At 41.2% G+C, this 13569-nt stretch overlaps 1 protein-coding gene across 2 annotated transcripts in view; it reads right to left on the reverse strand.

Moving 5' to 3' along the window:
- Positions 1–1686: 1686 nt before the first annotated feature.
- The window catches only part of SH3BGRL2 (SH3 domain binding glutamate rich protein like 2), a 47762-nt gene continuing 35879 nt past the window's right edge, over positions 1687–13569 (reverse strand). Inside the window, exons 3-4 of one of the 2 annotated variants that reach the window (XM_071741494.1) lie at positions 7820–7900; positions 1687–6656 (exon numbers count right to left, since the gene is read on the reverse strand). In XM_071741494.1, coding sequence (XP_071597595.1) covers positions 6645–6656; positions 7820–7900 — 93 coding nt within the window. In that variant the 3' untranslated portion in view covers positions 1687–6644. Of the gene's footprint in view, positions 6660–7819; positions 7901–13569 lie in introns of both variants that reach the window. The other variant, XM_071741493.1, reaches the window with a different exon arrangement.

A 13569-nucleotide genomic window follows, 5' to 3' on the forward strand; every position in this document is an offset into this window, starting at 1 on the left:
TGGGATGGCAGTGGGATGCCCAAATTCTGTGGGTGGTGGTGCCCGCCAGGGGCAGCTGCTCAGGGAGCTACAGCCAGCTCAGGAAGGTGACACATGGCCATGTCACCACTGCAGACAGGTGACATCACAGAAGGGCTCTGCAAAGGCTGTTCCCAGAAGAGACAGTCATCAGTCAATATCTAAAAAAGGACAATATGTGTATGTTGGCAAAGGAAGCCGAGGCATAAAGACCTGGACTGTTCTCCAGGTAGAGCTTTAATTAGGAAATTTATAATTAAATTATAAAAATTACATATTTGAACATGTTAGTACGCCGCTCATATTGTGCTGAAGAGTGATTCAGCCATTTTAGTTCTTACATCTGAAAGGCTGCTCAGTTCACTGTCCCTGCCTCTTCACACATACATTATTCTCTCTCTGCCCTCATTAAGCACATAAAACCATGAAATTAAGAAAAGCAAAAGGAAAGAGAAGAAGTGAGGAGCTATTAGCACTGCTTCAACCCTGGTTCAGGCTCCGTGGGACAGATTTCACACAGGGAAGGAGGACATGCTGGTGTTTATGTGCTCCAAGACCCAGAGCCATGTGGCAACTGTGCCCACACTGTCCCCAGTGCCACACACACTGCCCTTGCAGATTTGCCTTGCAGAAGAGAAGCTGGCGCATGAATTGTCAGGGAAGAAAGAAAAATATCTGAAGTTATCTTGGAAATGCATGCAAAAGCATTCAAAACTGGTAATTACCCTTTTCCTACGATGATAGGTGTGAGCTGGAAGTATTTAATGAAGAGGAGGGATGGACTAGCAGTGGCTGGAGAAGCAGGATGGAGCAGTTGTGATCTGTTATTTTCAGCAAACCTCAGTCTCTACAGCCCTATGTTCTTTACCTAAGCTTGCCCATGGGGCACCCACTCACCCTTTGTAGGTTTCTCTCCTTGCCAGTGCTGATCTGTGGCTCACTCCTTCAGATTTCAGGAACTTCAGGCTTCCTTACCCCATCCATATCTCTTTTACTTGTGTCTTAAAGCAGGTGGCACAGAATCTTGATGCAGGATGCAGAAGAAGCCACAAACAGAGTTCTCATAGCAGTGTTCACTCTGGAGATAATGAGCAAGTTTGAACAGGAACAGAAATTTCATTAGCAGTTAATATACTGGACTGAGAATCAAGGGAAGGCTGCAGTGGTACAAAACTGTAACTTTGGTCCATCCCTTACCTGTGCAGAACACATGTGGAGACAAAAAAGGAACTTGCATTCCTTTCAGACAACAAAAAGCAGCACTCCTTAATATTCTAGCTTTAGGAGTAAAACTTCAGCACATGAAAACTTCCTGGTGCCACCACCCCAGCCCCCCCAGATATGTCCTTTATTTCCAAGGTACTTTTCAACAAACCCAAGCATGGAAATTGGAAGAATGGAAAACAAGATTTCATCCCTTTTTCTTTTTTCTTTACTGCTATTTGCCTGGAGAGGATCGAGACCCTAAGGCAGCCGGCACTCTGCCCACTGCAATTCCCACTGAGCCAACACGGATCTAAGCTGCTCAGCATCTTACAGAGTCAGAGTCACTCATCCCAGGCAAAGAGCTCTGCAGTGCTCTTCCCCGTGCTGGGGCTGCCAGAGCCAAAGCACAGGCTGTCACCAGAGGGAGCTGCAGCAAGGATAAAGACTCGTATACAACACAGCTCTTTTTGGAATTAAATTTTTTATTAGATGAACACGATTTTAATATATAATTTAAAACTTCATGTGTACACAGCCTAGGATGCAACGTGCTCCCTCCCTCACTGAGTTAGGAAACACCAATGCTGTGAAGGTGAGCAGCAGCTCTGCAGTTTGCAACCTCACAGGAATGTTACAAATGGTTGGGAGTGGAAGCTTAGCACACAGTTAAGTCTACAAGGGACAGAAAGAAGCACATTAGGAATAAGTAAAGAATAGGAAGAAGAGAGCAAGCTGTTTCTGCCCTGGCTGAAGGAATGCTCTCAAGCAGCTGTTCTCTATTTCCCTTCTCAAATTCCTTGAGGAGCAAGAGGATGAAGGCTAGGCCATGATGCAGGTGGAGTCCCATGGATGGCAGCACTGGGTGGTTTCATCTGTGGCAAGGCCAGCCAAGGGCCCCTGTGAGGACCACTGCTCAGGCTCAACAAGCTGTGGACCCCTCTGCACTGTGTCTTCCTCTCCTCTCCCACTCCCTGCAGGGCCAAGACACAGGTCTCCCTCCTCCTCCCACTGCTCGCCCCAAGATCTAATGAAATCAGTGGACAAGTCACTGCAGACTAATGGATTTGGCACTTTCCTGGTCATGACCCCCCTCCTGCACCCCTGTGAAGGTACCACAGGGCACTGCTGAAAATCTCAGGGTCCTACGTCTGAATCATGGTATTCCCAGAATTGGAGTGGCAGGGGATGGAGGGACAACCAAGAAATCCACTGAGAGCTTGTTAGCTCCTCTTCACTTCAGTGACACCATTTGGACCCCTCAACACTTGAATCCAATAGTTATCTTGAAGTGTAAACATGGATTTAGGGGCTTTACTCTGCGTCTACTTCCCTTGAAAGGTTTGGTTCTAGACAGTCAACAAAAAGAAAACGAGAAACAGAAGAGAAACCTACACTTAAAAAAAGCAGGAGTTCAGAAGACTCATCAAAAGATGTTCTAACCTTACAAAGCATGTGTCTTTTCACACAGGCCTCAAAATCAAATGACTGAATTATTAAAAAAGTAGCAATACAGAAACTACCCCTTTCTCAGTTCAAAGTTTAAGCACATCTAAGAAGACCCTACAGTAAAAGTCCTCTTTCTGGCAAGGCACTATCCAGTAGTGTGTGGCACAAAGGAAACCACCTCTATCAAAGCCACTGATACAGTGAATGTGTCCACACCAACCCACACAGCAACTGCAGCTGGGTGCAAAGACTTACAGTTTAATTCATACTGTCCTCCCTTGTAAAAAATGAGGTGGGTACACATATTAGTCAAAATTTGGAATAATTTGGTTCTCAAGCATACCTTTATATGCAAGTGTACTAAACAAAAATAAGGATTTGCTATTTCTTTCAATAAATGGCTCTAGCTTCCACAGACCTTTTCAGACACCTGCTAGTTACATTTCATAATTACAAAATTGCTTTTAAAAATTCCAGATCACCCTGTGTAACAAACTAGAACTCTACTTTTAATTACAAAAATAAGGCTGTCACACAACAGACCAAATTCCTATTCAAGCAATATATATACTTTCTCTTGTTTTAAACTATCCATTTACAGTTCAAAAGCACATATGCTAAGGGGCTTATACTGCCAATCCATGTAAGCAAGCAGCATATCTTTGGAGCAAGTGTTGTCCTCCATATGACTGATTATGCCCACATGAGTGCTCTGAAATAAGCTAGGTTTACCTAACAGCTCTAAAGGGACTAGCTCTCCACAGAATAGGAGGCTTCTATTCTACAATTATCAAAATTCAACAGGAATTTTGTGAAACTAATTTCATCCCTGGAGAAATCAGTGTGGTTTTGCCTTGCACATCAGTAAGCCTGGGATTTTGCCCCGGATTACTGCTGTGGATATACTTACACACTTAGGTAAGGTTTGAGAAACTGGGGCTACAGGCATTTCTCAAGGTTTACAATGTATCAAGTACATAATATATCCAGGATGGCTTCTCTGTGATCAGCTGTGTAATTATGTAAATGTATATCTATATTCATTTGCAAAGTTAAGTATTTTTAACTTTTTTTTAGGAATAGTTATATTGAACTTGGTGATGTGAACACTATACAGCTCCACCTCTTATCACATTCCCTTCCTATAGCAAGGTTCAAGTCTCATGAAAATCTGGGACTGGTGACAAGAATGTCACCATAACTTAACACAAAAAACATAATCCTTAAAAATGCCCATAGGTATATATCTGCATGTTGCCAACTCCCTTTCAGGATTCCTCTAGAGAAGGTGCTCCAGGTCAGATTTTGACCAGTAAATACAACCCTGGATTTGAAATCTGTGTGTGCTCTTGCTCCATCTAGCCCTTTAACTGAGCTGAGGAGGCACCAGAGGATCCAAAGAGAAACCGATTTATGGATGGAGTCCTTTAACATTTCTCTTTTTAAAGCTTTGTTGGCTTTGTACTAGAAGGAAAAACCACGCAGCTGCAAGCAGTTTGTAGCTGCTAGTCATGAAAATTGTTCATATCATACTCTGTAGTCATTAATAAGCCATCATGTCCAAAATCTGAGGGCTACAGTTCTCTCATTTTTCAGAATCTTCATCAGGGACTTGGATGATGACCTAGCATACACCCTCAGCAAACCTGTGGATGACACATGAACCTGGTTCAGTGGTTGGTAACAGCTGGCAGAGCTTCAGGACAGTGGCATCTCCATAATCTTGAGGGCTGGCTAACAGAAACCTCAGGAAGTTTGATAAGGACAAGTAGGAAGTTCTGCCCTCGAGGGTGGTGAGGCATCAGTATGGGCTGGGGAGCTACCAGCAGACTAAGACCCTACTGAATGGACCTGGGGACTGCCAGGCTGCTCATAAATCAGCAATGTTCTCACTGCAAATAGGGGAATGCATGCAGTGTGCTACTTCAGAAGTGTGGCTTGCAGGCTGAGGAAAGTTATCTCCCTTTACTCAGCACCAGTGAGGCCACATCCAAAATATTTTTTTGGGGCCGTCTCCCTCTTCAAGAGGGATGTGAACAAACTGGTGGAAAGCTCTCCACCAAAGCAAAGCATGCAGGGCCCTAAAGCACACAGCCTGTGAGGAGAGGCTGAGGAAGCCATATTTGCTTGGTAAGAAAGCAGATAGGAGGTGATCTAATGGTAGCCTACAATTATCTTAAGAGCAATTACAAAAAACATGATGCTCATCTCTTCCTCTGTGTGTCAGAAAATAAGCAAAGGCAACAGTCACAAATTACAGCCTGAGAGTGCAGGCTGGACATTAAAATGAAAGTTTTCAGAAGGAGAGTACTGCAGCATTGGCAGAAGTTACCTGGAGGGTTATGAAATCTTAATCTTTGGATATTTTTAACACTGAGCTAGACAAACCCATATCTTACCTGAGCTAATGTTGGTGCTAGCTCTGATTTTGACAGTTCTGGACCAGATGACCTCCAGGTGTTCCTTCCAAATAACAAGCCCCAGCTGCCCTGGTTACTGATTTTAACAGAAGATGTGATTTGTTGCAGAGAGAGGGTTACTTTCTGACACTCTTTACAGGTTTGACTTCCTTCAGGCCACACGGTCTGAGTGGCACTGTGACTGCACAGCTTTCCGACCTAATGCCTGTCTTGCATTTACCCAGTGACACAAGGACATTTATAGGAATGGCACTACCCTGTCATTATGAAATCACTTGACTAAAAGTACATTACAGCACAGCTGTTATTTCTATAGTCAGACTTGATTCAAAATGCATAATGCAATTTGACTTCTGTCTGGGATGAGTTTTGAAATTATTATTGGCAAGTCATAGGCCCGAGCTCTGCATCAATGCAGTCCCTCTGGAACAATCTCCACTTCCTTTACTTGGCTTCTGGTACTCAACAGAACTGAGTTTGTTGCCTCCTGCAACAAAGCACAGGCTCAGCTTTCTCACTGCCTTTGAGGTACCTTTGTAGGCACCTCTACATTTCTACACCTGAGAATATAATCAGAACAAGAGCTGGGCAAGCTATCTGTGGGACCATGGTAGAGCGTTCACCCATCTATGGGACTGAGCCCTGCCTCTCAAAGCATTCCCTGACTCTCATGTGGCTAATGGTAGAGCTCTGTGTTGTTGAAGGTAACCTCAAGGTTTTGGCAAAATTTCTTTTTAAAACAGACAAACTATAAAGCTTCAGCTTTGGGTGTTAAGACTTTCTCAGTTGAGAGAAAGAGACCTCCTCTTCTGAACTACCCAGTATTTTCCACCAAGTGCTTTCCTGCACATTTCACTGGGATTTGGAACAGGAACCATGTCAAAATATTTCACTTTGGCATCTCCTCCATGTTTTCAAACAGCCAGCTGCAATGTGCATCATTAGACCAATCAAGTTTTCATGAACAAGGTTAACAGACCATGTCTCTTAAAATCAACACGATCCAGCATAAACATCACAATAAATAAATTAAGAGCAAAAATATGGCAGTTATTGGCTTGGACTGAGATCTTAAGATTGATGATTTTTACCTTCTGGATCATAGCCAGCACAAATATTTTAGTAATTACCAGCACTTTAACTATCATGATGACACAATTTCAACTGTAGTAGCTGGAAGAATTAAATAGGTAAGGAATCTTGACTACATAATTACATCCATGAACAACAGAAGCCCTGCACTTCCATTCCTTATTCTAAAACACAGGTGCCTGTTAGAACATCAGTGCCAGTTGCAAAAGCAATCCAAGAACATAAGTGAAACATCAACAATGAGTATTTTTAAAAAGCAACATGAGTAGCCCAGCCTTAATCCTGCTTCATATCTGTATTATTAACTCCATGTTACCAGGGAGCACCGTATCATGGCAAGCAGACTATTACTAATGGTGCTTGTTTGCTCTGTCACAGTGATCCATGAGGGAAGCTGTTGTGTGCTGAAGAACAGGGTCATTCATCCAGGAGATGTGCTTGCTGATACTTCAGATAGGCTTTCTAGGGTTCCGACTGCTGTTTCAAAGATAAGAGAAAAAAATAATATTAATGCTATGAATACATTCTCCTCTCCTGTGTCTGTGACCTTCCCATATAGGGTGCCCCTAACCCTGGTCCATACTGTAGCTGAGCAAGCACTGATCTGAATTACTTGAATTACTACCATCCTGCAGCAGTGATCTGGACAAGTTTATAGAGACACTCCTCCAGGTCTTCAACAAGTTAATTCCCAGGAACAGAGCTGCACAGAAGCTGCTGTTTCTGATTGCAGTAGAACATAATCTTTTTCCTAGGACAAGTTCTCCAAGCTATGAAGCCAGGCAGGATGCCAAAATGTTTGGGTTTTTTTTTTTTTTTTTTTTGTTCCCTGCTGAGGTTCCCTCCTACTTCTCTCCTTCACAGAGTTGAGAAATAAATTAATCCCCAGCAGAAGAGGAACTTTATAGATACCCATGAACTACTGTACAAGCCTGAAACACAACTTCTACCAAACACTGTATATACAGTGCTCAAGGGAAGAAATATCCTCCCATATGTGTCTGATCTACTGCCCAAAAATGCACCATACAGTCTCTTTGAACATGTGTCCAGACTTCCATACAGCAATAAAAATCTCTTCTATTATAGTCCTCCTGATGGAAGGATGTTAAATTTGTGTTCTGACCTCTATATATGTATTTGTTAAAAGTTAAGTGTTATCCAAAGAGTAGCTATAACTCCTGACTACTCCAGCATTTAAAAAAAACCCAACATATTTATGCCAAATAAATAAGTGCTGTACTGGTTGAGTTGTTATGCTAGGCTGACCCAATAAGATGATGTTCTGGTGACATATACTGCAGATATTACAGTAATTAAGATCCTAGTTCTGTCTCCTGTTACATGAAAGTCATCTGCTTTCAATTTACATTGATAATGTGAAGGAGAATATAGCCTTTAAACTTCATTTATCTGCTGTCTCTACTGTCTCAAATTAACTCCCATGTATATGCTTGGTTTCATTTAAAATGCTTTGCTCCTCATGGCAACAGATTCAATTACCTCATGAAGCTGATACTGATAAGGTATGGATCAAGGCAGTGGTGCATCTGAAAACATGGAGTTCTTTTGGTCCAAAGAAAATTCAATCTAACTATTTCAAGAATTCCATGAAAAGTCTGTGATTTTACACTGACCTTTGATGCCAAAGTAGGTTTCAGTCCAAGAAAGGAGAAGACAGTGTTGCTCTCCTTTGATTCAAAGAAGCCATCGTAATCCTTGAAAGAAAAAAAAAAAAAAAAAAAAAAAGAGAGGATCTAATATATGTATTTGTGTTTTCCTGACTGATCTTACCAAATCATGTATTGGCCTCAAGGGTGATATGTAATAATGCTCAGGAAAATTCTCCTTTGCAAACCTAAAAGCTGTTCTAAATTGCAATAATACCAACTACAGTGGCAAAGAAAACCACATAAATTCTCTAACTACAACTTTCACTACCTTATTTGACAGGAAAATATAAGCATGGGCTTCCATTAGTAGGAAATCAATTATGTGTATATTTTAAAGGTATTTAAGTGCCTAACAATGCAAATAGATTTCTGAATGGTTTTCCAGATTGCGTTTTAGCAAACAAAATACTTTCTCACATGGAAACCTCCAAGAAGGTCCTAAGGAAGCTGAACTCCTGATTTCTTCTATGGTAGAACACAGACTTCATCTTTTGAAATCAGCAATCACACCTCAAACTTAAACAACCAGATAGTTCAATATGTTACTACAAATTTATTTGTAGTATAGAAAGAAAAAATCAAGTTCCACTGTCATTCCTAAGTTCCTTTTCAGTTCCATCTGCTTAAGATCAGGATCTGATCTCAAAGTTTTACTACTGCTGTTAAAGATTTATTGCACTGGACACACTTCTGTCATCCGAGGAGCTGACAATACTCAGTTTTCATTGGAAAAGGAGAAAAATAGAGCAGAGTACAGTGGATGGATTTGGCACATGGCAAGCAGCCGGGGAGTTTCAGGTTCTCTTAGACAAAAATTTCCTCCATGACCACTAGCAAACAATAAAGCACCCAGGTTAGACTCTTTTCCTCCTCCATGTAACCGCAAAATCGAAATATTAATCCTTACTGAACTATTTCTGATACATTCTGTAAATGTCACAAAATTTCAGCTACGTGCTCACCACTATATAGCAATCCTTTCTAAATATCTAAGATTAGCAGTTATGCTTAACTTGAAAGCATTCAACAGGAGAAATCCCTTTAAATATTGACTGTGCACACACATGCTTTCAGCACAGAATAGTGGCAGGCAGCCTCCCTGCCTCCACATGCTTCCCATCTGTGTAACACTCATTCTCAAAGTTAGCACACCCTGAATTAGCACTTCTTGAACTCCTAGCCTCTAAGCTCATTACTTTTTGAGAGCTCATCTCTCATTGTTGAAGTTTAAGGTGCTTTCCCTGAAACTGAACCTCAGTTTTCCCCAACAGCAGCTGCTTTACCCACCTCTTTCCACTCCTGCCATCTTTTGAGCCTGTAACCTCACAAACTACCTCACAATCACAGGGTAAGCAGAAGAAGCTTCAAATGAAGAGCAGAAATCTTTCTCTCACCTTGCTATTCTTGAAAGGCCATCATAGGATATGCAAAAATTAGGAAGCTTGTTTTATTTTCCAACCGGAGTTTGCTTGTGTCTAGCAAATATCTAGATTTGATTGGATTCTCAGGTCCTAAGCAGAAAGAAAGAATGGTCTGGGCAAGCCTTCTGTTTCCCACTAATTCTCTGGGTCTTCACAATGCACTGTGAATCCCTGAACAGCCCTTCATCCCACCTGCCAGACCCAATTATAAGATCTATCAAATTATATCTTTGCAGAAGGATAGTTGGTATTTTGTGACACCACTTTGTATGGAAAGTGTGTGCTTCTAGAAGAAGACATTACTTCTCTTTTTTTCTCTCTGCTAACCTAAAATAAAAGATTGTTCAGACAGAAAATACACAGTCACCATTGCAGGGATAATACACCTCCCATGAGATCCATAATCATCTGCCAGTATGCAGAATTTCTCTTAAATTCTTTAACATGCACTAGACAAAAATGCTTTACTAGCATTTCCATGATGATGTATTGATATACAATTGTGAATGCAACTGTCCTAGCAAAATTTTACTTTCCAGTTGCATAATCATGTAAATACCCTTAGGCCAGAAATAAAAAAGAGCTTCACGGAAGCAATTTCCCACACTAATCCTCTATACTAAAAGCATCTTCCCTAAAAGAAACAGAGAGGCCAGCAGGAGAGTATGATGGTCATCAGGCCTCAGACATATTGGCTGACATAAGTAGGAATAAACCTTCTTCTTAGGTTTGCTTTTTGTCATAGTCATCTTAAAAGAGGGCTGTGCTACAGACTAGATTGCTGTGCTACAGACTCGGACAATAAATCATTTATTCCAAGACTGAGGTTTCTGTCTGCTGATCCTTTCAGCTTTCTATGCACATATATACAGAGTCGTGGAATAGTTTAGGTTGGAGAAAACCCTTAAGATCACCAGGTTCAACCATTAACCTAGCACTGCCAAATCCCACTCTAAACCATGTCCCTAAGCACAACATCTACACATCTTTTGAATACCTCCAAGGGACAGTGACTCAGCCACTCCCCTGGGCAGCCTCTTCCAGTGCCTGACAATTCTTTCAGTAAAGAAATTTTTCTCAGTATCCAACCTAAACCTCCCCTGGCAAAATTTGAGGCTCTTTCTTCTTGTCTTACCCCTTGTGACTTGGGAGAAGAGACTGACCACACCTATCTCAGTACAACCTCCTTTTCAGGTAGTTGTAGAGAGCCATAAGGTCTCCCCTGAGCCCCCTTTTCTCCAGTATTGTAAAGCAATTTAAGACTTAATCACAAAAAGCTCACTGCTAGTGCTAGCTATCAATTTTTACTTACAGAAGTACCCAAGCCTGATTTAGCATGTTTTTTCTTCATTTTCACAGATTATCAAACCTGGATTCGCTTACTGAAAAAATCGTGAAGGCTAAAGAATGAGCTAAGCTTGAATAAGTGTAAGTTTGAAAGAGCACAAAACCCAGTGGATTGGTTCATTTTAAAAGGAGCAGAATATTTAATAACTGCAAGAAATTATCCACCAGAAGCAATCTCCCCAGTGCTTTGAAGTATCCGCACTGCAAAACATATTAAAATGCTATTGACACTTTCTTACTTTCATGGGGGGCAGGGGGAAGAAGCATCATGCTTTTACTTAAAGTAGCAGTAAAAATTTAAGTAGAATAGGATAGTAGATAGTAAGTAGATAGGATTATTCCATATCAATAGATAGGAATCTAGTAGATAGGAATAATTCTAGTAGATAGGAATAATCCTATTCCTATCTACTTACTATCTACTATCTTACTATCTACTAATGTCTGCAATGAAACCATACGATCCTAAATATTCAAATGTGAAAATGTGAAAAAAAATGTTATAATAAATATATAAAATGTTCTAAAAAATTATAATAAATATATAAAATGTTCTAAAAAATGCATAACAGTCTTATAAAAGTTCAAAGCAATTGCTTTAGTATGGTAGTTTCTGAAGATATTTTTGAGAAGCATGATCTCAAGGAACACTACGTCAAGGACTCATCTGCTCTGTTTTGGCTTGTGGTAGGAGTTCCTATGCATTCCTGGCTTTCTGTGTAATATAGATAACAGATGCTTCAAAACCACCCTGCTTTTCAAGCAAAGAAAGGCTGTAGAGATTTGGGCTACGTGTAAAAGACACTTAATCCATGGGTGAGGACATGAAAATTCTTGTCACACATGAAGAACACCCCCTTGCCACCCTCAGTGAAAGCAGAGGCTGAAGGAGGAAAATGGTGCCAGGCTCAGTGGGAGCTGAGAGCTTCATACACAAGCAAGAGCCAAACTCACTTGCAAGCCAGTGGGTTCCAATTGGAAAAACTGTGTGGAACACTGCCTGCCCCAGGGAAAGGACACCACCACCTGCTGATTTTGGCAAGGCAGTGACTCCTTGTTTCTGCACCAAGCTTCCCTGCCAGCAGCAAGTTACTACAATCCCCTTGCCACTGTGCCAAAGAAGTCTCCCAAGCCAGTGGGCACTGTGCATTGCTGGGATCAGCTGAGCAGTGCTGTCTGGCCCCTGCACAAGGAAGTGGCTCCCACTGATGCTCTGGAGCCATTCAGAAAGCAGCTGTTAACCTAAAAATATATGAGCACAGCAAACTGCCACCCACTGCCCCACTTCATAAATCAACTATGTGCACAATCATAATTTTGACTATATTGCTTTAAATGATGATCCTTGGTGCTTTCCAGAGCTGCTAATTACACATAATTAATGTTTAAAATTCTGGCAGCATAAGTAGATGATTAAGGATACTAAAAGTAAAGGGACCTAAAGGCAGTTGGATGTGAATCATCAGTGATGCACAGATGCTCAGTCCCCCTGGAAAAGTTGAAAAGCCACAAAAATACAGGTGACAAATCACTAAGATGACAGTGTGAAACACTTCAGAGAATTACAGATTCCAGTTAGGAGAAAAAATAATCTCAGGATGGTTTGAGGGGATAGAGAAGTGACACAAGCATAATACGGCAAGTGAAAAGCTATTTGAAGTCAGAAATGCTTTAACAGAGTAAAAGTAATCTGACTGCTTTAGGCCTGGCTCCTCCCCCTTAAGATCAATGGCTGCTTGATCACCAAGTAGTCTGAGCAAGATACAGCTCCTCTGCTTTACCACCAGGATGCTTTTTTGAAAATAAGGAAAGCTAACTCCACTGAAATTTGAAGAGCTCACCTGCAGAGACAAGCAAAATCTTACTGGCACTCCCTTGCTTTCCCAGCTCCTGCTGAGTGACTAAACCAGGACAGAGAGGCAGACTGTGGCTCTAAAGGTCTTCAGGAGCAAAGTTACTCCAGGTGGTAATGGGACAAAGGCTGTTCAGCTCCCTGTTTTGGCAGGATGATGAGTACTAGAGGCAGAGCTCAGCAGACCCATGGTGGACATTGCCAAAGCACACTGAGGATGCTGAATGGTCACGTGGCTGCACTAGAAGGCTGAAGGTCATGAAAAAGAAATGTAATACAAATTACTAAATACACTAAAATTATACTTGTCTCAGAAAAATACCTAGAGACAGGGAGAATACTCAACAGAAATATACTCCTGGATCACTTGTCATCTTTCCTAGGCGTATGTTCATGGAAACTGCTGGGGCAAAACTGGGGAGGATGGGCCTTTAGTCTCACACAATTATGACTTGTTTAATCTTAAGTTGTATCTTACACAAAGTTTTAAATTATTCAGCAAAGTCAAGTCATATTGTACACTTAGTATGCTGGTAAAAGGCAAAAAAAACCCCAAAACCAACCAATAATTCAAGCCAAGCCCCACATTTAGATACCTTTGTTTTAAAAATGTGAGTCTTTGCTGTTTAACAAAAAAGGTGCTGTGGTTGCTCTATACCTTTTTAGCACCAGATTAATCAAATGTAGGAGAAGTTTCTCAGTATCTAGATTATGCAAAAATCCCAACAGCCTCCAACTGCACAAACTACAGTGAAGAGCAATTTAGTCTTTGAGGTAGTGGATAAGCATTGAGAAAATCTGGATTTAAGTCTTCAATATGACACAAAGGCCTTATGTCTTTCTGTATTCATGTGGGATTTATGCCAATTTACTCCTGTAGGAAAGGAGTTGTTACTTGGGAGTTTTCTCCTCCTTAGAAATCCCATTCCAGGGGAGCTGCTCCTTATCTGAGATAAGCAACTGCCAAGTTCAAAAAGCTCAACTTGGCTACAGCACTCGCTGTATCTCAACAGCAGTGTGCTCTGTTCCTGGTGATGGGAAAGTAAGATCACTGTAGTGATGTGATTACAGACACTGCCATAATTAATTTGGCT

Source organism: Heliangelus exortis, chromosome 3 (genome assembly GCF_036169615.1).
Source record: "Heliangelus exortis chromosome 3, bHelExo1.hap1, whole genome shotgun sequence".
NCBI classification, from domain to species: Eukaryota; Metazoa; Chordata; class Aves; order Apodiformes; family Trochilidae; genus Heliangelus; species Heliangelus exortis.